Source organism: Dictyostelium discoideum (assembly GCF_000004695.1).
Source record: "Dictyostelium discoideum AX4 chromosome 4 chromosome, whole genome shotgun sequence".
Taxonomy (NCBI): domain Eukaryota; phylum Evosea; class Eumycetozoa; order Dictyosteliales; family Dictyosteliaceae; genus Dictyostelium; species Dictyostelium discoideum.
The window spans coordinates 4,843,844-4,867,993 of NC_007090.3; the positions used below are offsets into that span (position 1 = coordinate 4,843,844).

Genomic DNA, 24,150 nt, shown 5'->3' on the forward strand with positions numbered 1-24,150 from the left:
GATAAAAAATAAATAAAATAACAAAAAATAAAAAAAAAAAATAAAAAAATAAAAATCCCAAAAGGTGGTGAAAAAAAAAAAATAAAAAAAAAAAAAAAAAATAAAAAAATTTATTTGAAAAGAAATCAAAAAAAAAAAAAAAAACTGGTTCCCAAAAAATGTTATTTTTTATTTATTGTTTACATTTTTAAATAAATTTAATAAAAAAAAAAAAAACAAAATAAATAGAAAAAGATGTTTTTGCAAATTATAAAAAGATATTATTATAAATAAAAAGAAAGTAAAAAGGTAAAATAAATTAATTATCATCAAACCGGCTTTGGCGCAATGGTAGCGCGATTGACTGTAGTATTAATTAGTGATCAATCGGTTGCTAGTTCGAATCTGGCAAGCCGGACTTTTAAAAAAGGATTACTTGAGATCACAGGTTCGAATCTCCTTTTAACATTCAGGTTGAAATCTATATTAGCCTCTATTAACGTCCATAAAAAACAAATACTGGAGTGGGACCGCTTTTGGGCAGTCCAATATTAATATTTAATTACTTAATCTTATAATATAAAAAAAAACCCAAAATAATAAAGATTATTAGTTAATCTTATAAAATTTTAAAAAAAATCTTCAAAAAAAATGAAAATAATTTATCAAGTAATATTTATGTTTATTTTAAAAAAAAAAAAATAATTTCAAATAAAATTACAATTGTTTTATTCATGATGATATCACTTTTTGTCACTAATTATTTTTTTTTTTTTATTTTTTTTTTTTTTATAATCCACATAAACAAAAAAAAAAAAAAAACTCATTATATTAAAAAAAAAAAACTCGTTATATTAAAAAAAAAAAAAAAAAAAAAAATGAACATTGTAACAATTAAAAAACTATCAAATAAATTAAAAAAATTAAAATCTTTATATGTTTTGATTCCAACAATTATTATATTATATTTTAATAATAAATTAATATATGAAAATGTTGTTTTAAAACTTAATGGACCAGTAAATATTTTAAATTAATCAACAACTAGTATATATATATATATTAAAACTATAAAATTAATAAATTTTTTTATTTTAAATAATTTATATAGGTATTGGATTCATTTTTGAAAGGGTATACTAAAGAAGAGGCAATAATGACATTAACAAATTTAGGAGATGATGGAAGAGAAATTTATAAAACACTTTATTCAAGTTATTATGATATTACATTTCCAATAATTTTAGCAATAACATTAACTTCATTATTATCATTGAATTATCCATTGTACAAAAAAGAGAAATCAACATCTACTTTGGGTATTTTCAATCTCTTACCTGTTTGTTATATGGTTTTCGATGAATTGGAGAATTATTGTCATATTCAAATTTTAAAATTCTTTAAACCAACACTATCATCAACTTCAATTGATAACTATTTATTCTTTGGTTCATACTTTTGTTTTTTAAAATATATATTTTTTTTCACATGTTTATTTTTATTATTTTTAGGTATTTTAATCAATTTTGTACTTTTTGTAAACTTTAAAATTAATAATAATAATAAAAAAAATAAAAAATTAATTTAAACAATACATATATATTGTAAAATAATAAATAAAAATAAAAAAAAAAAAATAATTAAAATAAATAAATAAATTTATTAATTGGGAGGGGGAAAGGTTAAAAGTAACAATATGAATTTTAAAATTTAGAGAACTTTAGCTTTAATATGAATTCCAAGTAAACCTAATAAATTGGCCATAATATCAGCATTGATTAAACTTGTTGATTGATTACCACCAAATGAAGAAGTCATTCCTTTGGTATTACTTGAATTTACAGAGATTGTTTTGTTCAAAGAATTACCATTTTGAATTGAACCAATGCTAGAAATTGAAGCTAAATAATTAAATAATTAAAATTTAGAAATCGAGGAGTTGTAATAAAAAAAAAAAAAAAAAAGAAATAATAATAATATTTTATATTTACAAATTAATGTCATTTTGTTTGTTTGTTTGTTTGTTTGTTTGTTTGTTTGTTTGTTTGTTGATTTGTTTATTTAAATTTTTGATTTAGTGAAAAAAAAAGTTTAATTTATAGAAAAAAAAAAAAAAAATACATTATTAAGAAAAATGATAATAATATTTAAAAATAATACAATAGTACAGTTTTTTACTAAAAATATTTGAAATACATTTGATTATTAAAGAAGTAAAATTATTTTAAAAAGGAATAGATCAGTTTTGTTGAACTTTCTTTCTAATAATAATTTTAAAATCTAGATAAAATATCTAATTTCAATTAATCAATATAAAGATCTAACTTTATTAAGTGGGAAAATAAATAAATGATATTTGTAAACAGAACAATGTTTTAGTGCCCTATTAAAAAAAAAATTAAAAAATTAAATCTCACCCACTTTTCTTTAACCACACAAACACAAAAAATTTTTTTTTTTCTCTTTTTAGTTTCAAGATTTACCAATTTCTTTTAATAATCAATGTATATTGTGATATATTTGTTTGTTTGAAATTATTATTAATTTTAATTAATGATAGTTTATATATATTAAAAGAAGGAAGAAAATTTAATATCCAATTATAATAAAAAAAAAACAATAAAACTATTAATGTACAACCACTGAACATTAAAAAATAAAACTGTTTCTAGAATAATTTTGGTTTATTTTATTAAAAAGAAAACCCTTAGAATATGTTGATAATATTGATAGTCAATATGTAATTGAAAAAAATAAAAATAAAATAAAATAAAATAAAATAAAATAAAATCACAAACCCACAGATTCTATTTTTTTATTTTTCTTTTTTTTTTTTTCCTTTTTTTTTTTTAAAACAAAATTAAACCCCCAAAAGTTTACTATAATTTTATATATAAAAAAATTAATAAAAAGTAAAAATGGAAAATAATTGTAGAAAATTTTTTCTTTTATTTTTTATTTTTATAGTTAATTTAATTCTGAAAAATGATTAATTTAATCAAACTATAATAATTATAATTATAATCTATAGTAGAATTAATAATTTTATATTTTAAAATATATTTAATAAATTTAATATTAAATTTGGCTTTTAATATTAAAGTTGGGTAAATTGAATATATTTCAAGTAATTTGATCTATTAGGTATTCTTAAAATAGATATTGTAGATTGATTTCCACTAAATGATGTTAATCCTTTTGCTCCATTATTGGAAATTGTACTGTTAGTTTTATTCAAAGAATTAAAGTTTTGAATTGAACCAATTTTAGAAATTGAAGCTAGATTCGAAAAAAAAAAAGATTTAAAATCAATACTAATTAATTAATATTAAAAATATAATTAATAATTACAAAATAAAGTCATTTTTAAAGTTTTAGTTTTTTGTTTTTTGTTTTTTAATAATTTTATTTAATGATAAAAAAAAAGTTTAATTTATACAAATAAAATTTATAATTATAAATTAAATAATTAAAATTAAAAAATATTATTTTGAAAGATAAATTTAATAAAAAATAAAAAAATTCCCCTTTTGGAAAGTGAATTACAAGGTTTCAGTGAACAAGAGGATAATCTGTGCACATGTTTTATATATTTTGAAATAATTTCATTTCAAAACCATTTGCTATTTTTAAAAAAAAAATATTTTTAATTTAATAAAAATCTAAAGAATAAAAAAAAAAATTCAACAATTTCAAATAACATAACCGAACATTTTTTTAAAAAAAAAAGAAATTAATATGAACACAACCACACCAAAACTCCTGGCACACAAATCAACACAGCCACAAAAACTAAAAAAAATTGTGATGTTTGGTTTTTAAAGAGCATTATTCAATTAAATAGGGTGGTACACAAGAAATTCTTCATTGTTTTTCTTTTTTATCATTACATCTTTTTTTTTTAAAAATAATAATTAAGCTTTTAAAATAATTTATTGTTATTCATTTTTTTTTTTTGTTTTTTTTTTTTTTTTTTAATTTCAAATCGGTTCATCAAAAAAGCTTTCCAAAAAAGTAATAAGATCTACCCATATATATGGTAGATTGATTTCCACTAAATGAGGTTAATCCTTTTGCTTCATTATTAGACATTGTACTGTTAGTTTTGTTTTCGTTAATAGAATTACCGTTTTGAATTGAACCAATTTTGGAAACTGAAGCTAAATTTTAAAAAAAAAAAAAAAAATTTAAAAAATCAATACTATTTAATTAAAATTAAAATTAAAATTTATTTAATATTTCCAAAATAAAGTCATTTTAAAGTTTTTGTTTTTTGTTTTTGATTTTGATTTGTTAAAAAATATTTTAATGATAAAAAAAAAGTTTAATTTATGCAAATAAAATTTATAATTAAAAATTAAAATAATTAATTTTAATACTTATTTTGAATAACATTTCTTTGTTCAATGATGCAAGGTCTATATTAATTTTTAAACCAAACATGAAAAAAAGCTCTTCCTTTTTGGTTAGTGAATTACAAAGTTCCAGTTACAATTATGACGCAATTCAGTGTGTGTTTTATTTATTTGGAAAAAAAAAAAATACTTCATTTGTAATTTTTCATAAATAAAAATAAATTTGAAAATAAAAATAAAAATAAAAAATAAAACTTTTGACCAACCACAAAAATAAAACACTTGAAAAAATAATAAAAAATTTTCTCATTTGGTGGGTGATGCAATAAACAATGTGTGTTGAGATATGCGCTATTTATTTTATAAAAAATTATTTTTATTATTTAAAAAAAGAATAAATTATCAATTGTCCCATTACAATTTTATCACTTTAATCTCATAAGCCCTATTAATATCAGGTAAAGTTATTTAATCAACTGCTTCAGGTCAATATTGTAATTATCGATTTTTTATTGTTCTTACAACCAAAGTTGAACATTATTAAAACAAAATAACCAAAACTTTAAAAAAAATAATCTAGGTTTTTAATATTAAATCCTTTTACTTCATTATTAGAAATTGTACTGTTAGTTTTGTTCAAAGAAATACCATTTTGAATTGAACCAATTTTAGAAATTGAAGCTATATTAAAAAAAAAAAAAAAAAAAAAGATTTAAAAATCAATACTAATTAATTAATTAATTAACATTAAAAATATAAATAATAATTACAAAATAAAGTCATTTTGAAGTTTTAGTTTTTTGTTTCTGATTTGTTAATAATTAATTTTAATGATTAAAAAAAGTTTTATTTATACAAATAAAATTTATGATTAAAAATTAAATAAATCAAATTATATTATTTTCAATTTAAATTTAATTCAAAAAAATTAATTTTAAAATAATTAATTTTAATACTTATTTTGATTAACATTTGTTTGTTCAATGATGTAAGGTCTATATTTATTTATAAACTCAACACAAAAATTTACCCATTTGTTAACTGAATTACCAAGTTTCTGTGACCTCGAGGATAACACAATTCGGTGTGTTTTATTTATTTAAAAAGTAAAAAATAATAATATTTATTATTATTTTTTTTTTTTTTTTTTAGTTAATTTTTTTATTTATTTATTTAAAATCAATGCTAGGTTTGAAGTGTAATAGTAATAAATTTTATTTATTTGAACTTTAATTTTTTGATTAATAGAATTTTTATTATTTGGAAACACAATGTAGTTCCAAAGTTTTGCTTTTTTTTTTTTTTTATTTTTTTTTTTAAATTTTTTTTTTTTATTTTTAAATTTTTTTTTATTTTATTTTATTTATGGTTAAAATCACTGCAGGGAAATTTACAAATATATTTAAAGCGATTTGATATATTTGGAAGTCACTCACTAAAAGAGAAAAAAGTGGGATAACTCATTAAAAAAGAAGAAAAAAATTGGAATTAAAAAAAAATAAATTGTTTATTTTTGTTTTTTTTTTTTTTAGAGAAAAAGATGGGCTTATTTATTTTTTGTTGTGGCTTTAGTAATTATAGCAATTTGAAGTAATAAATCCCCTATAGATTTTGTTGATTGATTTCCGCTAAATGATGGTGATCCTTTAGCTTCATTGTTAGAAATTGTACTGGTAATTTCGTTCAAAGAATTACCGTTTTTAATTGTGCCAATTTTAGAAATTGAGGCTAAATTAAAAAAAAAAAAAAAAATTTAAAATCAATACCAATTAATTAATTTTAAAAATATAATTAATAATTACATAACAAAGTCATTTTAAAGTTTTAGTTTTTTGATTTTTATTTAAGGTTTTTGTTTTGTTTCTGATTTGTTAATAATTATTTAATGATGAAAAAAAAAGTTTAATTTATACAAATAAAATTTATAATTAAAAATTAAATAATTTAAATTAAAAAATATTATTTTGAAAGATAAATTTAATAAAAAATAAAAATAATTAATTTAATACTTATTTTGATTAACATTTCTTTGTTCAATGATGTAAGGTCTATATTAATTTTTAAACCAAACACAAAAAAAAACTATACCCTTTTGAGAACTGAATTACAAAGTTCCAGTTACGCTATTCGGTGTGTGTTTTATTTTTTTGGAAAAAAAAAAAAAAAAATACATAATTTGTAATTTTTCATAAATAAAAATAAAAATAAAAATAAAAATAAAAATAAAATAAAAAATATATTTTTAAAACTTTTGATCAACCACAAAGATTAAACACAATCATAATAAAAAATTTCTGTTGGTAAGTGACGCAATAATCAATGTGTGTGTTGAGATATGTGCTATTTATTAAAAAAAATTATTTTTAATTTAATAATTATAATTAAAAAAGAGAATAAATTATTTCAAACTACATAATTGAACATTTTTTTAAAAAAATGAAATTTATATGAACAAAAACACACCAAAACTCCTTATACACCAACCCGCACAGCCACAAAAATCACCAAAACTTTGTGATGATTGTTTTTTAGAGCATTGGATTAAATGGGTTGGTGCACAAGAAATTCTTCATTTTTTTTTTTTATCAATTGCCCCATGCCAATTTTATCACATTAATTTCATTTATTATTATACATTTTTGGATTTATGAAAGCAAATAAAAAATAAACAAATTTTCGAGAAAAAAGGCTTTTTTGAAAAAAAAATAAGGGAAAATTTTTTTTTGTTTTTAATATGAACGTTTTTGGAAAAGAAGAATCAGATGAACCATTATTACCAGGTGTCCAAATTATTATTACATCAAATAGAACCTCAATTGCTGATTAAAATGGTAAATACTCATTAAAAGATCAAGTACCAGGTTCATATTGTAAAAATGATTTTCCAGATCATTACATTCCACTCAAATATCAATTACATTACCAATAGTCTTCAACAATCACCTATATTGATGGTGAGTTTCAATCATTTATAAGTAGGTGATTATTGCATCAAAGCAACACAACCAGATATATACCCATTTGTTGTAACTTCAAATGATTCAGTTGTTGACTCAACAGGCTAATTTTGTTTCAAACTAACACATTTAATCCAACTACAGCAACAACCTCGGCAACATGATTAAACTTCACAAACTCTATTTTAATAATGTCAAATTTGAATCAGTTACTAAATTAGGTTATGGATTCAATAGAAATTTAAACCTCCGATGACAACACCATTTGGAAAGAATGTTAATAGTAATAGTAATAGTAATAGTAATAGCATTAATAAGTAACCACAACTAATACAAACACAACGGCCAACTAACACAACAGCCGCCACAAGTTCTTTTACAATATAATCAAATTGAACAATCAATGAAAATGTGTTATCTTGTAAATTTAAATCATCTATCAAAATCATTAGATTCAATTAAACTTAGTGGTGTGAATTAGTTTCTAAGTAATTAATAATCAAATTAGTGCTCTTAGTAATAGTGATATTTTAGCAAAAACTAAAATCGGTTATTTTAAATGTTTTTTTTTATTAATTCATCTTTTTTTAAAAATAATAATAAAACTTTTTAAATAAATATTTATTATTTATTGTTTTTTATTATTTTTATTTTTATTTATTTTATCAGTTAATTTTTTTCTTTCCTAAATTTAATTTAATTTTTTATTTTTAAAACCTATAATTTTGTTTATTTGCAAATTTTGGGTAATCTGATTATTTAATCAAAGTTTGAATTAAATAATAATAGAAATAAATTTTTTTTTTTTTTTTTGAACGTTAATTTTTAATTTTAAAAAAGGGAATAGATTTTGATTAAAAATTCTATTAACAATTAAAAATGAAGAAAGAATAGAATTAGTAAAGGATTAAACTTTGTCAGAAACTAAACCTTTAAATCTAGATTTAAAAATAAAAATAAAGATTAAATCCCAATCAATAAAAACAAATTAATTAAATCATTTAAGTAAACATATAAAAAAACAAAAAAAAAAAAAAAAACGTGTGTTTTAAAACTTTTGAATAACCACACTATATTAAAAAAAAAATTCTTTTAATATTTTAGATTTGAAGATTTACAAATATATAAAAAATGATGCAATAATAAATGCAAATGATGAGATGATAAAAGAAAAAACTATTTTTCATTTGTAAGTTAGATTTTATTTTTTTTTTTAAAAAAGTATTGTTTGTTTGTTAAAAAAAAAAAATATAAAAAGGGATAAAGAAAATTTATAAATCATTTCAAAATAAAAAAAACAACAATCAAATAAATAATTTAAAATGACACTTATTTGTACGTTTCATCTTTATTTTTGTCTTTCACTTTTTTTTTTTTTTTTTTTTTTTTTTTTTTAAAAATAATACTGACATTTAAATTTAAATTATAATAGCTTCAATTTCAAAGATTAGCTCAGTTAATATTAATTGTTTAAATAATACAATTTCAAATGGTGTTTCTAGCCAATCATTAACATCTTATGGTGGTAGTGAATCAACAAGTTTGGTTAATGCAGATATTATGGCTAATTTATTAGGTATTCTTGGTATTAGAATTAAAGCTGAAGTTCTCTAAATTTGCACTGTATATTGTTTATACCACATTTATTTAAAAAATAATAATAATAATCTTTGTAAAACTATATTTCACAATTAATAAAATAATTTAATTTTATGATTCACCAAATTTATTTTTTTTTTTTTTTTTTTTTTCAGATATTTTTCTTTATTGGATTTTTTTTGATTAAAAAAAAATGGGTTAAAATTTGATTTTTTTTTTTTTTTTTAATTTTTTTTTTTTTTTTTTTTTTTTTTATATATTAAATGAATCCAAAAGAAAGAATTTCAATCATTTCAAATCATTTAACAATGTCAGATACATCATCAAATTTAAAAACACATTCAACAATATCAACACATGTTTTAGATACAACCACTGGATTACCAGCAATGGATATGAAAGTTATATTAGAAAAAGATAATGGTAATGGTCAATATATAACAATAAAAAGTGTTTTAACCAATTCTGATGGTAGATCAAGAGAATTTCCAGAATTAGAAAATGGAATTTATAAAATTACTTTCTTTACAGAAGAATACTTTAAAAATCAAAATGTTTCAAATTATTTCTTTCCAAAAGCAAGTGTTGATTTTATAATTAATCAAGCAAAACATTATCATGTGCCTTTATTATTATCACCATATAGCTTTTCAACTTATAGAGGTAGTTAAATAAATAAATAAATAAAAAAAAATTAAAAAAATTAAAAAAAAAAAAGAAGTTGAACTTTATAATTAAAAACTGAATATATATTTTATTTTATTTTATTTTATTATAATTTATAATTTTTAAATAATTTATAAAATATATTATTATTTATGAAAATTATTTATTTACTTTATTATTTTTTATTATTTATATTATTTATATTATTTATTTTTTCATTATTTATAAATGAACTAAATATGGTGGTTTATAAACTTTTTTCTTTGAAAATACATTTTGAAGTGGTAGACCATTTTTAAAAGGTAAAATAGAACTATTAATATTACTACCATAGATTGAATTTGATGATTCAGCTTTGACAGCATCAAAACACATTAAACAAATTCTAACCTTATTGTTCACACCAAAACCATATAAACAAACCTTTTGATTTGAACAAGCTTCACAAAACACACCACCACAAGCTCTACAATGATGAGTTCTCCTTATGATTGTAAATGTATTATCACAAAGATTACAATTTGTAATTGATGATTCATCTTTCCATTTTGGTAACCATAATACTTTCCATTCTTTTGGTGGATTTAATTTAAATCTATCATTATCTTCGTCGTCTTCATCATCATAAAATTCATCATCATAATTTTGTTGTTGTTGTTCATCTAAATTCTCTTCTTGTTCATTTAAATAATTACTACTACTATGATTACTATTGCTATTACTACTACCACTACCACTACCACTACCACTACTACTATAACTATTTCTAATATTACCAAAACTATTACTTGTATGAAATGGTAAAGAATGAATATTATTACTAATTGTTGTGAAATTATTATCATCAAAACGTTGCCATAAATGAACTGGTATTTTTAATTTAAAATTTGAGATTGAAGGAATAGAAATGATGAAAAAATGTTTAACAGTTGATAAAAAACCTCTAGTAGTTGGAAAAACTTGGTCATCTTCAATTTTAAATGGTATTAATATTTGTAAATTAGTTGAACATAATATCTCTTGTGATGATGATGATGATGTTGTTGTTTGATTTTTAAATAATTCTCTACAATCATAATTATGTAATAGTATTTGAGTTTGTGATACTTTAGTTTTATCAATATTATGATCACTACTATTATTTCTATAATGATATCTATGACTACCACTACTCTTTTTATTTGATTTTTGAATATTTGAAATACGATCATTACCAATACCGCCACCATTATTATTTTTATTACTACTACCACCACTACTACTACTATTACTATTTGATAATGTTTTTATAAATGAAATTTGTTGAAATAATTCAACACGAATTGAATTAATCTTTAAATTTAATGGATTCTTTAATTGTATGAAAAATGTTGCTTTTGATCCAATATAACAATTATTCTCTCTTAAACAAATTGCCATTTCAATTGGATTTGATTTATAATTATTACTAATACCAATATTATTATTATTATTAATATTATTATTAGTTATTGTAGAGGGTTGATTATTATTATTATTATTATTATTATTATTATTATTATTATTATTATTATTATTATTATTATTATTATTATTATTATTATTATTATTATTACTATTATTACTATTTGTATTAGTACCAAATGATAACCAATTTAAATAATGAGCAAGTTTATGAGAAGTGAAATGAGTTTTATTATATAATAGATAATCTTGATATTGTTTATTAATACCTGATATCCATAATTCAGAACTTTTCATAACTTTTTGATCTTTCCATTCTCTACCTTTTGAATAATCAACTTTACAATGCACTAAATAAAATATTGATAAATAACCAATATAATTCAATGATGGTGCTAAATATTTTGGTAATTGAAATGAAAATGGGTATTCATAAACACCACTTTCAAATTCATGTATTGGTGTTGTTAATTGTTGTGAAAATGATGATGATAATGATGATACTGATGACATCATTCCTGTTGTTGTCGTTGTTGTTGTTGATGATTTTGAATTTAAATTTGACGATAATAAAGTTGGTGATAAAGTTGAATTTTGTGTAGAAGTTGTTGTTGGTAATAATATTGGACTATTATTCTCTGAATTTGAAATTGGTAATGAATTTAATGATGTAGTCTCAATATTTACATTCAATGGAGGTATATTTAAATTACCACTATAAAATTTAAATGTTTGATAGGTATTATTTGAATGTTGTGCATGTTGAAATATCTTTTCATATCCACATAATTGTAATTTCACCCTCTTTATACATTGTCTCTCTGTTAATAATATATTCACCTTACCACTTATTGTTTCTCCATTTGTAAAATATGATTTATCTAAATTAATCTTTAAATTACATCTATATATATATATATATAAAATATAAAGTAGAGTAATTAGTATTATAATAATAAATAATAAATAATAATAATAGTTTTTATATATATTTATATTACATTTGACCTTTTTCTGAAAGCTCCAATGGATATTTTGAAGAAGATGAAGGTGGTGGGGGTGGAATACTTGTTGAATTTAATGTTGGTGATAATTTCTTTTGTGGTGAAATAGAGTTAAATAATGAAGACGGCTGATTACTCTCATTTTGATTACTATTAATTAAAACATGTTGTTGTGATATTTGTATTGGTAGTGAATTATTATTATGATGATTATTTAACAAAGTCGTCATTTTCTTTATATGCTTTTTCTTTATATGTTTTTTCTTTTTCTTTTTTTTTTTATTTTTTTTTTCCTCTCTCTACTAAGTAAAAAGTTTTTATATAAATAAATTTCTTTGGAAAAGTTTTTTTGTTTTTTTGTTTTTTTTTTTTTTTTTTAATTTTTTTTTTTTAATTTTTTTTGCCGAGAAAAACAAATAAATTCAAATAAATTTTGGTGTGTGTTTGTGTGTTAGTGTGTGATATAAAAGTATTAAATATTTTATTTTATAATTTTTTTTTTTTTTTTTTATAATTTTTTTTTTTGTTTTGTTTTGTTTTTGTTTTTCTATGCAGTTCCATAAGAACATTCAATCGAATTATATTTTTTTGTGAAATTAAAAAATTAAAAATATCTGAATTGTTTTTTTTTTTATTTTTTTTTTATTTTTTTTTTCATTTTTTTTATTTTCATTTTTTTTTATTGAATTCAAAAATAATGAATTATAATTTATTAATAAATAAATGAATTAAAAAATAGAAAAAAATAAAAAAAATAAAAAAAACTTTATTTGTGATAATTAAAAACCAATTTAGATTAATTTACATAATTTTTATTTAATTTTTTAAAAAAAAAATTTATTTGCATGGTTTGGTTGAGATTGTTTATTGTTTTTTTTTTTTTTTTATTTTAACTATTTAAAAAAATAAAAAAGGATTGTTTTTAAAAAAAAAAAAGTGAAAAAAATGTTTAAATAATAAATAATAAATAATAAATAATAAATAATAAATAATAATAAATGATAATTATGGACTATTTCTTTTTGAAGATAATCTGGTATTTATAATCCAAATTAATAATTGTTGATAATTATCACAACTTATTAAATAACGTCTTTTTGGAGTTGAAATGATAAAACAAAAAGTACGACCTTCCAATTCTTGAATACTATCAATTTGACCACAATCATGTAAACTAATTGAACCACAAGGCGTTTTATCTTGTTCATTTTTAAAATATTCCAAACGGTCATCACCTATAAATTTCATAAATCTTCTCTTCCAATTCTTTACAATTATACCTTTTTTATATACATATCCTTCTCTCTTTGAAAAATTTAATCTTTTCGCTCCAGGTACATCCTCTGGTACAAATGCTTTATCTTCATATTTACATCTAATCCATGCCTCTTTTAATCCATTTGAATCAGCATATGTTGGTCTAATGAAATCAGATGGTACCAATGATTCCCAATATTCTTTAGCTTTAAGATTGGTGGTTTCTTTAAATGCTTCAATTTCACTCTTTAACCAATTATCAAGTTCACAACTTTTAACACGTGATATATGAGTACCTAATTATTATTATTAATTACTATTATTAATATATTATTTTTATTTATTATTTTATTATTTTATTATTTTTTACATACCTAATCGTCTATGTAAACCTGCACAACTTAAACATATAAATATTCCTAAATTAACAGATGCCCATTGTGGTTCAATCATACCACATTCACCACAAAATTGATTCTCTGGTAATTTTAATAATCCTCTTATTATCTCTTTATTAACTGTATCTATATTAATATCATTAATTGATGATGTCATTGGCATTTTTATTTATTTATTTATTTTATTTATTTATTTTTATTTATTTACAAGGGACTAATAGTTAAATTAATTTTTTTTTTTAAAAAAAAAAAAAAAAATTCTCTTTATCTTTTTTTTTTTTTTTTTTAATTTTTTTTTTTTTTTTTTTATTATTTATAATAAAAAGAGATTGGGTTGGGTAGTACTTTTTTTTTTTTTAAAAAAAAAATGTGTGTCTATTTTTTTTGAAAACTTATAATAATTGAAAATAAAAAATAAAATATAAAAAAAAAATGAAATTGTAAAAAAAAAATTATAGATATCGGTGTTAAAAAAAATAAAAAAAAAAAAAATAAAAAAAAATAAAATAAAAATAATTTAGATTTTTTTTTTTAAATTTTATAAAATTGTTTGGGACCCATTTTAATTTAAAAATCCCAAAAAAAGAACACCCCATCCCATTTTAAAAAAAAAAGATTTTTATTCCAAAAAAAAAAAAAAATAAAAAAATAAAAAAAAAATAAAATTAAAAATAAAAAAGATATCTTATTTGTAAAAACGATCTTTTTTTTAACAAAAACTGGAATTAACACACCAACTGAAAATTAAAAATTCATTGTGATTTGTCATTTACATTTTTTATTTTTTTTTTTTTAAAAGTTACCACAACAATTATTCAAAATAAAATCTATAATAATCCGTTTTTGTCAACCCAATTAAATCAATCAAATCAAATCAAATCAAACTAAATCAAAAAAAAATAAAAAATAAAAAATAAAAAAAGTTGATTTATTTTTTTATTTTATTTTATTTTTTTTTTAAAAATGACAATTCTAAAACTAAAGTTTTTAAATTAAATTCTTCAACTGATAAAACTACATTATGACCAACTGAGAATGGAATATCTTTTGAATGATCATAATTATTATTATTATTATTATTATTATTATTATTATTATTATTATTATTATTATTATTATTATTATTATTATTATTATTATTATTATTATTTTTAAAAGGTTTCTTTGAATTTGAGAATTTACTAAAAGAAGCTAATGAAGAATATTTATATTTTAATAATTCAACAGTAAAAGTTTTAGCACCATAGTCAATTGATTGTACAAGACCAACTAAAATTGGTTTAAATTTTGGATTACTTGAATTTTTAATTCTTTGACTTGAAATATCTTTATTAATTGATTGAAGTACGAAATAATCAACTAATTTCGATTCAAATGCTTGTTTTAAATCTAAAGTTTTAATAACTTCATTACCAATCGATGAAATATTATTCCAATTGAAAATTGGGTAAATATCATTTTGATTTTGATATTTTTTAATTAAAATTGAAGTTAATTGAATTTGGTTAAATAAATGTGGGAAATTTCTAAGTGGTGAAGTTGCAGCTATAAATGTATTTGTGTTTGAAATACGTTGATAAGTCATTTGGCCAAACCTTTTATAAAATCCATGAATGCCATTCTTTTTGAAGAAATCTGTTAAAACATCATCGGTTGATGATAAGAATTCGTCGACTATTTCATTACCGATTGAGTGAAATGATTTACTGACTTTGAAATCGACGTTACCATGATTAAAAGTGACAGAGTTGTCATTATCGAAAACGACAGTCTTTTTATCATTATCGTTGATGTAAAAACCCTGTCTTTTAACTACCAATGAATTCTTGTCATTTGGAATTCTACTGAAATTTTCTAAATTTTTATTATTCTCAATACGGAATTGTTTTCTACGATTTAATAAATCATATGCATCATATAATAATTTTTGACCAACACTAAATGATTCAATTACAGTATCGCCATCGGACTTAATTGAATTTAATGAATCCTCAATATACCTTGTAGCTTGACCCTTTGTTAATGATACAACATTTGTTAAATAGGTTGGATAAATCTTATAAGAATCAATTTTACCACTACCTTTCAAAAAATTCATTTCAACAGTAATTGCTGAAATTGGTCTTTCTTTTGATGCACTTGATAATGAAATTGATAAAATTAATTCTGGTGGGAATAAATGATATGTACCTTGTGGGAAATAAGTTGATTTTAAATTCATAAAACTTGTTTTATATAAAATATTATTTAAAACTGATTCCTGTTCTTCTTTTTGTACTTCTTCTTGTTGTCGTTGTTGTTGTTGTTGTTCTTGTTGTTGTTCTTGTGGTATCCAACGAGAAACATCAGCAATATGAACATATAATTTATCAAATGTATCACTACTATTAAAATCAATGCTAAATGCATCATCGACAGCGATGGTTGTTTTATTATCAAGTGCAACCACTGGTAAATTTTCATTAAATATAACTCTATTTTCACTTAATTGATCTTTAATTTCATTTGGTTGATTTATAATTTTTTCAATATATTCAAATAATTCGGTACTCCATAACCCAAAATTTGATTTGAATATTCTATCATTTCCATCATATAAACAGTCACTATCTTTATCAAGGAAACCAATTGATTTTAATAATTTATTTGCACCTTTTGGAGACACTTCAAATTTTAATTCTGTTAAAATCTTTCTAAATGCTTGATCATCTGAAAATGAATTAAATGGTGATAATGCTGCAACCTTTAATAAATTTAAATAATAAACATCACCAATACTTAATTGATTCTCTTTTGAAATTATTGATTTATTATTAATTCTATTTTTTTTTAAAATTTTAATTTCTTTTTTTAAAATATCATTTTTTTTTTCTTGATCTTCTTCTTCTTCTTCAGATTCAGCTTCATTTTCTTCATCCTCTTCAGAATATTCATCTATACTTTCCTTTTCTTCTTCTTCTTCTTCCACTTCTTCTACTTCTTCTTCATCTTTAATAAATTCATTATAATTATCAGTTTTATTTAAACTATTTTCTGTATAAATATTTAAAAATTCTTTAAGGAAATCTTCTTCCTCTTCTTCTTCCTCTTCTTCAACTTGTTCTAAATCATCTTCTAAATCATTAAATTCATCAAGTTGTTTTGAAATATTATTTTGTTTTTCAATTAAATAATTATTGATTTTCTTTATAAAACTATCTAAAAACTCATTTGTAGTAATAAATTGGAAACCATTTTTAGCTTCTTTTGATTTAATAACATTTGTATTTGTTGAAAGATATTTAAAAGCGAAATAAATTTGTTTTTTAGTTGGTATTGATGTATTGAAAATTAATTTTGAAACTGTGTTTGAAGTAAATTCTAATTCATTTTTAAATTTTGTATTTAATGAACTTGCTGATAAATAACTATTAAATTCATAACTTTCCTTTCTATATTGTTTTTCCAATTCAATTAATTCTGAAATTTTAATTTCACCATATCTTTTTGTGCCCCATAAATCAACAATATCAAATTTATTAACATAAATTATATCTGTTGAATAATCGTTATCTTGATCATTATTTTCATTATTATTATTATTGTCAAATGTTTTTAATCTTTCAACTTTAAATACTCTCTTATCAGATGACACATCTAATACAATACCAATATAAAATTTATCACCAAATGAGAACTCAATTACTGAATTAATCAAATTATAACTACCATCATTATAATAATCATTTAATGGTTTTTTAATTTCATTTACAATTTCTTTACCAAATAATAATCCCATATGTTTTAAACTTTCATTGTTTTTTTCCAAAATATTAAATTGTTTATTTTTATTGAAAATATCGGAACTGTTTAGTTGTTGTTCTTTTTCTTGTTGAAGTTTTTGACCATTAAATTCTTTTTCAAGTTGAGTTTGTTCAAATGAATTTTCATTTAAAATTTGTAATTTTTTTTTCATATTACTAGTAACTGAATTTGGATAGAGTAATCTAATTCCCATTGGTAATCTTTCAATACTTTTAATTGATTCATTTAATTGGTTTTTCTTTTCTTGATTTTTTTTATTCATTTTCTCTCTTTCCAATTCTAATCTTTTCACTTCCTTTTTTCTAGCTCTATTTTCTCTTTTTTCAACATCTGTTAATTTCTTTTTATCTTCAATAGATAATGAACTTTTAATTTTTGGTAATGGTAAACTTGATATTCTCTTCACTGTATCATTAATTTGTTGATCATTAAATGTTTCAAAATTTTCATTATTTTTAATATAAAAACGTTTAATTTGTGTTGTTGTTGATATTGATGTTGTTACATTATAAATTTTTAAATTATTTTTTATTAAATTTACATTAACTTTTAACATTATTTAAAAATAATTTATTAATTAATTAAAAAAAAAAAAAAAATTAAAAAAAAATTAAAAAATAAAAAACTAAAAAACTAAAAAACTAAAAAAACGAGGAAAAAAAAATAAAAATAAAAAAAAAATAAAAATAAAAATAAAAATAAAAATAAAAAAAAACGAAAGGTTTTTGGTATTAAAAAAATATATTAATTATTTTAAATCATTTTTTTTTTTTTTTCTAAACACTTTTTTAATTTTTCAATTATTATATTACTTTTTTAATTTTTTATATAAAAAATATTATTATTATTATCCCGAAACCAAATATACATCCAATCAAAATTAATTTTTATATTTTTATTTTATTTTGATTTTCCCACTTATTTTTTTTTTTTTTTATTTTTCAACAGAAAATTCTGTTGATTAAAAGGCGAAAAAAAAATCTTTTTTTTTTTTTTTTTTTTTTTTTTTTTTTTATAAAATTTTTTTTATTTTATTTTTTTATTTTTTTAAACGGTTTAAAATTGGGAAATAGTAAATTAAAAAAAATATTATATATAATATATATCTATTTTTTTTGTTTTTCTATAAATAATTAAAATAAAAATGAAATTCATTTTAATTGGAATTTTTTTGATTTCTTTATTGATTTCATCAGGAAATGCAGATTCAATTATTACATCAAAAGGTTCTCAAATTGATTTAACTACTTTTACACTTCCAACAACAAACACAAGGTAAATTTTTTTTTTTTTTATTTTCACTTTTTATAATTATTTTATTTTATTTTTTTTTAGATATTTCAAATTTTTGTGTTTGCACCACACCAAAAATAAATAATTAACCAATTTTTTTTTTTTTTAATCAACGAAACACTCAAAAAAAAAAAAAAAAAAAAAAAAAAGTTACTCTTATACTGTCGCATCAACCAAGAATATAGTATGTCTTTATTTTTATTACTTTAACAAAATTTAGAAATTAAAAAAAAAAAAAAAAAAAAAAAAAAAAAAAAAAAAAACAAAACTAACTTCAGTTAAATAATAATAGTATTATTTTAATGTTATGGATTTTGCAGTTCCATGTAATACTAAAACAGCAGATAAAAACTCATCAATTTGTCAATATATTCCAGGTGCAAATCCACCAACTTCTGAAAAATATTATTCATTTGGATCATTTACCAATTCATCAGCATCAGCACTTTCAAGTGGTTATGGCGCACAAATTTCATACAGTTCTTTCACTAATTGCGGTAAAAATGGTTATAGAACAACCTATATGAACCTTTTTTGCGCAAAACCTGATACTCAATTAGAAGTTACCAGTATTGTTGAACCACAATCTGAGGGTGGTGTTTCATGTCAACTCACTATTAATATCAATATTCCATGTAAATCAACTTTTATTGGTGGCGGTTGGATTTTCGTAATTGTGTATGTATTAATATATATTAAAAAAAAAAATTATTTAATTATAATAAATTATTAATTTTATAATTAATTTATTTATTTATTTATTTATTTATTAGACTTTTATCAGTTATAGTTCTTTATATTATAATTGGTTCAATTATTAATTGGAAAGTTAGACATCAACATGGTGCAGAAATTTTCCCAAATGTTCATTTTTGGAGAAACTTTGGTGGTTTAATAAAAGATGGTGTATTTTTTATCAAAGGAAAAATTACCGGTTCAAGTCAAACACCAGGTTACAGTCAAATTTAAAAATAAAATTAAATATAAAATAAATTAATTTATTATAATAACTTTACCAATTTTTTAAAATTTTTTTTTGTGTGTGTCTGTGTGTGTATGTGTGTAATAAATAAAATAAATAAATAAATTTAAAAAGTTTTTTTTTTTTTTTAATAAATATATATGTAATTTTTTTTTTTTTATTTTATTTTTTTTTATTTTTTGGTTTTAATGGATCACCAAATTGTGAAAAAGTTTCTTTATAAATTTGAGATTTTAAAAAGTTTTTATAAGAACCAACTCTAATCATTTCTAAAACAGATTGACCAGCAGATTTAAATGCTTCATGAATATGATCATCATTATTTTTAGTTACTGCTTGTTTACATTGAGCTCTGATATCGTATTCAATGTTTACTTCTAATGGTGAACCATCACGAATAAAAGTTTCATAAATGTTATAAGCAACCTTGAGTGATCTTGGTTTACTTGATTTAACGAATGAATCAGTCTCTAATAGGAATAATAAAATCTCTTCACTCTTTTCTAATTTAACATATTTCTTGAATGCATCTAACCAATTTGGTTCAGTTAATATAATTGTAAATGGATCATTTGGATCAGAGTCAAAGAAAGTTGTAGATGATTGTTGATTTGTCGTAAATCCACTACCACTACCATCATTACTAGTTCTAGGTGAAACACATCCTTGACCACTATTATTAGATCCTTGTTGTGATGACATTGATAATGGTGATGCCGATGATGATGAATTACTACTATTACTACCAGTGATACCACCAATTATTGGTAAACCACCTAAACTTGGTGAAAACATTCCAATTACTCCACTTTTAATTCTTTCACTTACTCCATTTGATGATGATGATGATGACGATGAAGATGATGACGATGACGATGGTGTTGATTGAGAACTTAAATTTGGTGATGAAATTTTACTTGTACTATTACTACTATTATTATTTATATATGGATTATTTAATGACATTGATGAATTTGAACTTGGTAATTTTGACATATTATTATTATTATTATTACTACCAGTACTACTATTACTACCTACACTACTACTTAATGATGTTATTGCACTCGAATTATTATTTATATTTAAACTACTACTACCTCCACTATTACTTAAAGAGCTACTTGTATTATTATTATTATTATTATTATTATTATTATTACTACTATTTGAATTACTACTACTATTATTTAAATTATTATTATTTAAATTATTATTATTATTTTGAATATTTAATAAATAAGTTTTATATGATGGTATAACTAATTTGAATTTCTCTTTTAAAATCAACTCAAATTGTTGATCAATTTTTGAATCTTGTTTAATTTTCTTTTCTTCACGATCAATATATTTTTTCATTTTCTCTTCACGTTGTAACATTTCTTTACAAATATTTGAATTTAAAAATGGTTGAAAATAGTTATAAGCAATATGTAATAGAATATCTTGAGAAACATTTTTAAACATATTTCTAGTGACTGATTTCGAAGAGATTGCATCTTGAATGGTTTGATATTGAATTGTTGTAATTTGTTTATCACAACCTGGTTTCAAATAAATATCATAGATATCCATTGCATACATTTCCAATAATTGATCATCTTGAGTATCTTTAAATTTATTAGTTTCTAAATAAAATGAAATCATATTTACAATTTCTGATGGTGTATTATTGTTAACTAAAAATGGTGTAATTAATGGTTCTAATCTTGGTGATAATGATAAAACCAATGGCGGTATTATATTATTATTATTTGAATTTATATTTGAACTATTATTATTTGAATTATTATTATTTGAATTGTTGTTATTATTATTATTATTATTACAGTTGTCTATATTTAATTGTGACATTAATCCTGAAATATTTGTATTACTATTACTTTTTATTAAACTACTATTTGCTAAACTACTACCACTATTTGATGAAACTGGATTCAATTGTTTTAAAAATAGAATGAAATATTCAATTGTAATTGGATTTTTAATAATTGAATCAACTGAATTAATACAATGGAAAACACCTCTATTTTCATTTAATAATGTTTCAAAATTTGATAATGACGATAATGGTGATAATGAAATCGGTGATACAGATAATGTTGATGATGATGATGAATTTTTAATTAATGTACTTGCTGAATGATATAATGGACTTGTCATAAATAATGGAAACATTGATAAATTTAAAATATTATAAACATTTTCAACTGCTAAAACTAAACTTGAATAAAATGGTTGATCTTCTTCGACTGTATTCTTTCTATTTTCAATTAATTGTTTTGATCTTTAACAAAAGTAAATAAAAAAGAAAATTAACAAATTAATATTAAATTTAAAATAATAATTAAAAAAAAAAAACATCTACACAACACACTTACTCTGAATCGATATTAATTTCATATTTACAATCATTTGCAATATAATTACCATACATATTTAAAAATAAAGTTCTAATTCTATTTCTTGGATAATTATTAGTTTCTAAATCTTTTAAAGTTGTTGCATCTAACCAAAATAATAAATTTTCAAGACAATGTTGTTTCTCTGCAAAGATTCTAAATGCTTTTAAATAAATTGGCATATCCAATAAATCTTTAAAATTTTGTGGTGGTACAATTAAAACATGTTGTTGTTGTTGATTATTACTATTATTATTCAATAATAATGATGAAGAAGTTGGTGTTGTAATTGGTGATACTGTTGGCGATGAGTTATTTGAAAAAGCTGGTTTAACTTCTTGATTGAAATTACTTTTACCAAATCTAACAACTTGATGTAAATTTATCATCTTTTTTAAAAAAAAAAATAAAAAATAAAAAAAACAAAAAAAAAATAAAAAATTAATAAAATGAATATTATTATTATTAATATTATTATTATATATTTACTTGTTTTGAAATGTTAAATAAAAAATCATGTTTTCTAGTAACAAATTCAGATAATTCATTTTCAATTAACATTGAATATTTTTCATATTGATACATTGATTGATTTAATTTGGCCATTGTATTTGCAATTTTATCACTTGTACTATCAGATATTGATTTTGAATATTTTAATAATAATGATCTTAATTCTTTTCTTTGAACATTTGATTCAACTAAAAATTTATCCATTTCTTGTTTTAAACTTTTAAAAATTTCTGAATGATCAAATGGAATTCCATTTTCAAATGTATAATCTAATAAAAATCTACACTCTTTCTATAGAAATTTGAAATTTTAGAGAAAGAGAGAGGGAGAGAAAAAAAAAAAATATTAACATACATGTATGTTAAAAAATAAATATAAAATTTCACTACTTACTAATGTTTGAGGTAAAACTGAAGCAACTTCTTTATTAAATTGAATTACTGTTGATGAAATTGTAGAGATTGATGGGAATTGTAATGAAACTCTATTAAGATCATTTGATAAAAAAAATGATGATTGACCAAATGATTCTGCTGAACTTAAAAATGTTCTTGATGCTTCTAATGTATTTATTAATGAACTTCTCAAATTAACCAATGTGTGAATATTTGCACTAAACCTTTTGGATGAGATTACTTCCATTTCAATGGAATCTTCTAATAACTATAAAAAAAATTAAAAAATAATAATAATAATAAATTAGTAATAAAAAAAAAATTTTAAAAAAAAAAGATATTTTATATTAATAATAATAATTTAGATATAAAACTTACAGTAAAACCCATTTTCTAATTATTATTGTTATTAATATTTTCTTTTTTTTTATTTTTTTATTTTTTTTTTTTTTGTTTTTATTTTTATAGAAATACAATATTATTATTATTATTATTTTTTATTTTATTTTGTTTTTTTTTTCTTTAGATTTAAATAATGATAATTATAAAACAAACCATAAAAAAAAAAAAAAAAAAAAAAAATTTATAGTTAATAAATAATGTTAAATTGTTTGAATATTTGATTGATTTTAAAATAAAAAAAGTTAAAAATAAAAGTTATATAAATATTAAAATAATAATAATAATAAAAAAAAAAAAAATAGATTTAAAGATTAGTATCTAATGAACATGTTATATTATTGTGATTGGTTATTTGAAAAGATATATTTGAGATTTAATTTTATTGTAATAAACACCATAATAGTACCTTTTTGTTTTGTTTTTTTTTTTTTTTTTTTTTTTTTTTATAAATTTTTAAACTTTTTAAATTTTTGACGAGGGTGTGAAATGATTAGATTTATTAATGGAGTGTGTGTGTTTTTTTTTGTGGTTTGTGATGTTTATTTAAGGTGTAAAATTGGTAAAAATTATAAAAATAAAAAAAAGATTTTTTTAAGTTTGGTAATATTTACTTAATAAACCTAAATTAAAGTTTTAGGTCTTGTATGCAATTAAATTTTTTTTTTTTTTTTTTTTTTAAATTTCAATTTTGTTTTTTTTAT

General features: G+C 19.8%; 12 protein-coding genes and 1 non-coding gene across 13 annotated transcripts; 5 read left to right on the forward strand and 8 right to left on the reverse strand.

Moving 5' to 3' along the window:
- Window positions 1-313: 313 nt before the first annotated feature.
- On the forward strand, window positions 314-397 carry tRNA-Tyr-GUA-7. Its single transcript has one exon. It is a non-coding gene; the product is annotated as a tRNA-Tyr (tRNA).
- A 460-nt stretch (window positions 398-857) lies between these two features.
- On the forward strand, window positions 858-1,567 carry DDB_G0286683 (hypothetical protein; the record flags this gene model as incomplete). Its single annotated transcript, XM_632527.1, has 2 exons — window positions 858-998; window positions 1,091-1,567. 2 exons carry the CDS (start codon window positions 858-860, stop codon window positions 1,565-1,567), a joined length of 618 nt encoding a protein of 205 aa, XP_637619.1.
- Window positions 1,568-1,689: 122 nt separating this feature from the next.
- On the reverse strand, window positions 1,690-1,983 carry DDB_G0286685 (hypothetical protein; the record flags this gene model as incomplete). The annotated part of the gene is made up of 2 exons (XM_632528.1): window positions 1,690-1,880; window positions 1,971-1,983. The coding sequence occupies 2 exons, from the start codon at window positions 1,981-1,983 to the stop codon at window positions 1,690-1,692; spliced, it is 204 nt and encodes a 67-aa protein (XP_637620.1).
- A 1,093-nt stretch (window positions 1,984-3,076) lies between these two features.
- On the reverse strand, window positions 3,077-3,343 carry DDB_G0286779 (hssA/2C/7E family protein; the record flags this gene model as incomplete). Its single annotated transcript, XM_632529.1, has 2 exons — window positions 3,077-3,258; window positions 3,331-3,343. 2 exons carry the CDS (start codon window positions 3,341-3,343, stop codon window positions 3,077-3,079), a joined length of 195 nt encoding a protein of 64 aa, XP_637621.1.
- A 1,553-nt stretch (window positions 3,344-4,896) lies between these two features.
- On the reverse strand, window positions 4,897-5,117 carry DDB_G0286687 (hssA/2C/7E family protein; the record flags this gene model as incomplete). The annotated part of the gene is made up of 2 exons (XM_632530.1): window positions 4,897-5,015; window positions 5,105-5,117. The coding sequence occupies 2 exons, from the start codon at window positions 5,115-5,117 to the stop codon at window positions 4,897-4,899; spliced, it is 132 nt and encodes a 43-aa protein (XP_637622.1).
- A 763-nt stretch (window positions 5,118-5,880) lies between these two features.
- DDB_G0286781 (hssA/2C/7E family protein) lies at window positions 5,881-6,149 on the reverse strand (the record flags this gene model as incomplete). The annotated part of the gene is made up of 2 exons (XM_632531.1): window positions 5,881-6,062; window positions 6,137-6,149. 2 exons carry the CDS (start codon window positions 6,147-6,149, stop codon window positions 5,881-5,883), a joined length of 195 nt encoding a protein of 64 aa, XP_637623.1.
- Window positions 6,150-8,613: 2,464 nt separating this feature from the next.
- Window positions 8,614-8,905, forward strand: DDB_G0286689 (hypothetical protein; the record flags this gene model as incomplete). The annotated part of the gene is made up of 2 exons (XM_632532.1): window positions 8,614-8,626; window positions 8,724-8,905. The coding sequence occupies 2 exons, from the start codon at window positions 8,614-8,616 to the stop codon at window positions 8,903-8,905; spliced, it is 195 nt and encodes a 64-aa protein (XP_637624.1).
- Window positions 8,906-9,153: 248 nt separating this feature from the next.
- DDB_G0286691 (hypothetical protein) lies at window positions 9,154-9,561 on the forward strand (the record flags this gene model as incomplete). The annotated part of the gene is made up of 1 exon (XM_632533.1): window positions 9,154-9,561. The coding sequence occupies one exon, from the start codon at window positions 9,154-9,156 to the stop codon at window positions 9,559-9,561; it is 408 nt and encodes a 135-aa protein (XP_637625.1).
- A 217-nt stretch (window positions 9,562-9,778) lies between these two features.
- adcD (FYVE-type zinc finger-containing protein) lies at window positions 9,779-12,233 on the reverse strand (the record flags this gene model as incomplete). The annotated part of the gene is made up of 2 exons (XM_632534.1): window positions 9,779-11,903; window positions 12,001-12,233. 2 exons carry the CDS (start codon window positions 12,231-12,233, stop codon window positions 9,779-9,781), a joined length of 2,358 nt encoding a protein of 785 aa, XP_637626.1.
- Window positions 12,234-13,008: 775 nt separating this feature from the next.
- On the reverse strand, window positions 13,009-13,821 carry DDB_G0286695 (Arf GTPase activating protein; the record flags this gene model as incomplete). The annotated part of the gene is made up of 2 exons (XM_632535.1): window positions 13,009-13,556; window positions 13,635-13,821. The coding sequence occupies 2 exons, from the start codon at window positions 13,819-13,821 to the stop codon at window positions 13,009-13,011; spliced, it is 735 nt and encodes a 244-aa protein (XP_637627.1).
- Window positions 13,822-14,604: 783 nt separating this feature from the next.
- Window positions 14,605-18,018, reverse strand: DDB_G0286697 (hypothetical protein; the record flags this gene model as incomplete). Its single annotated transcript, XM_632536.1, has 1 exon — window positions 14,605-18,018. One exon carries the CDS (start codon window positions 18,016-18,018, stop codon window positions 14,605-14,607), a length of 3,414 nt encoding a protein of 1,137 aa, XP_637628.1.
- A 588-nt stretch (window positions 18,019-18,606) lies between these two features.
- Window positions 18,607-19,724, forward strand: DDB_G0286699 (hypothetical protein; the record flags this gene model as incomplete). The annotated part of the gene is made up of 4 exons (XM_632537.1): window positions 18,607-18,737; window positions 18,906-18,939; window positions 19,048-19,433; window positions 19,529-19,724. 4 exons carry the CDS (start codon window positions 18,607-18,609, stop codon window positions 19,722-19,724), a joined length of 747 nt encoding a protein of 248 aa, XP_637629.1.
- A 175-nt stretch (window positions 19,725-19,899) lies between these two features.
- Window positions 19,900-23,437, reverse strand: DDB_G0286817 (hypothetical protein; the record flags this gene model as incomplete). The annotated part of the gene is made up of 5 exons (XM_632538.1): window positions 19,900-22,024; window positions 22,119-22,528; window positions 22,629-22,943; window positions 23,046-23,315; window positions 23,426-23,437. The coding sequence occupies 5 exons, from the start codon at window positions 23,435-23,437 to the stop codon at window positions 19,900-19,902; spliced, it is 3,132 nt and encodes a 1,043-aa protein (XP_637630.1).
- Between the last annotated feature and the right edge of the window lie 713 nt (window positions 23,438-24,150).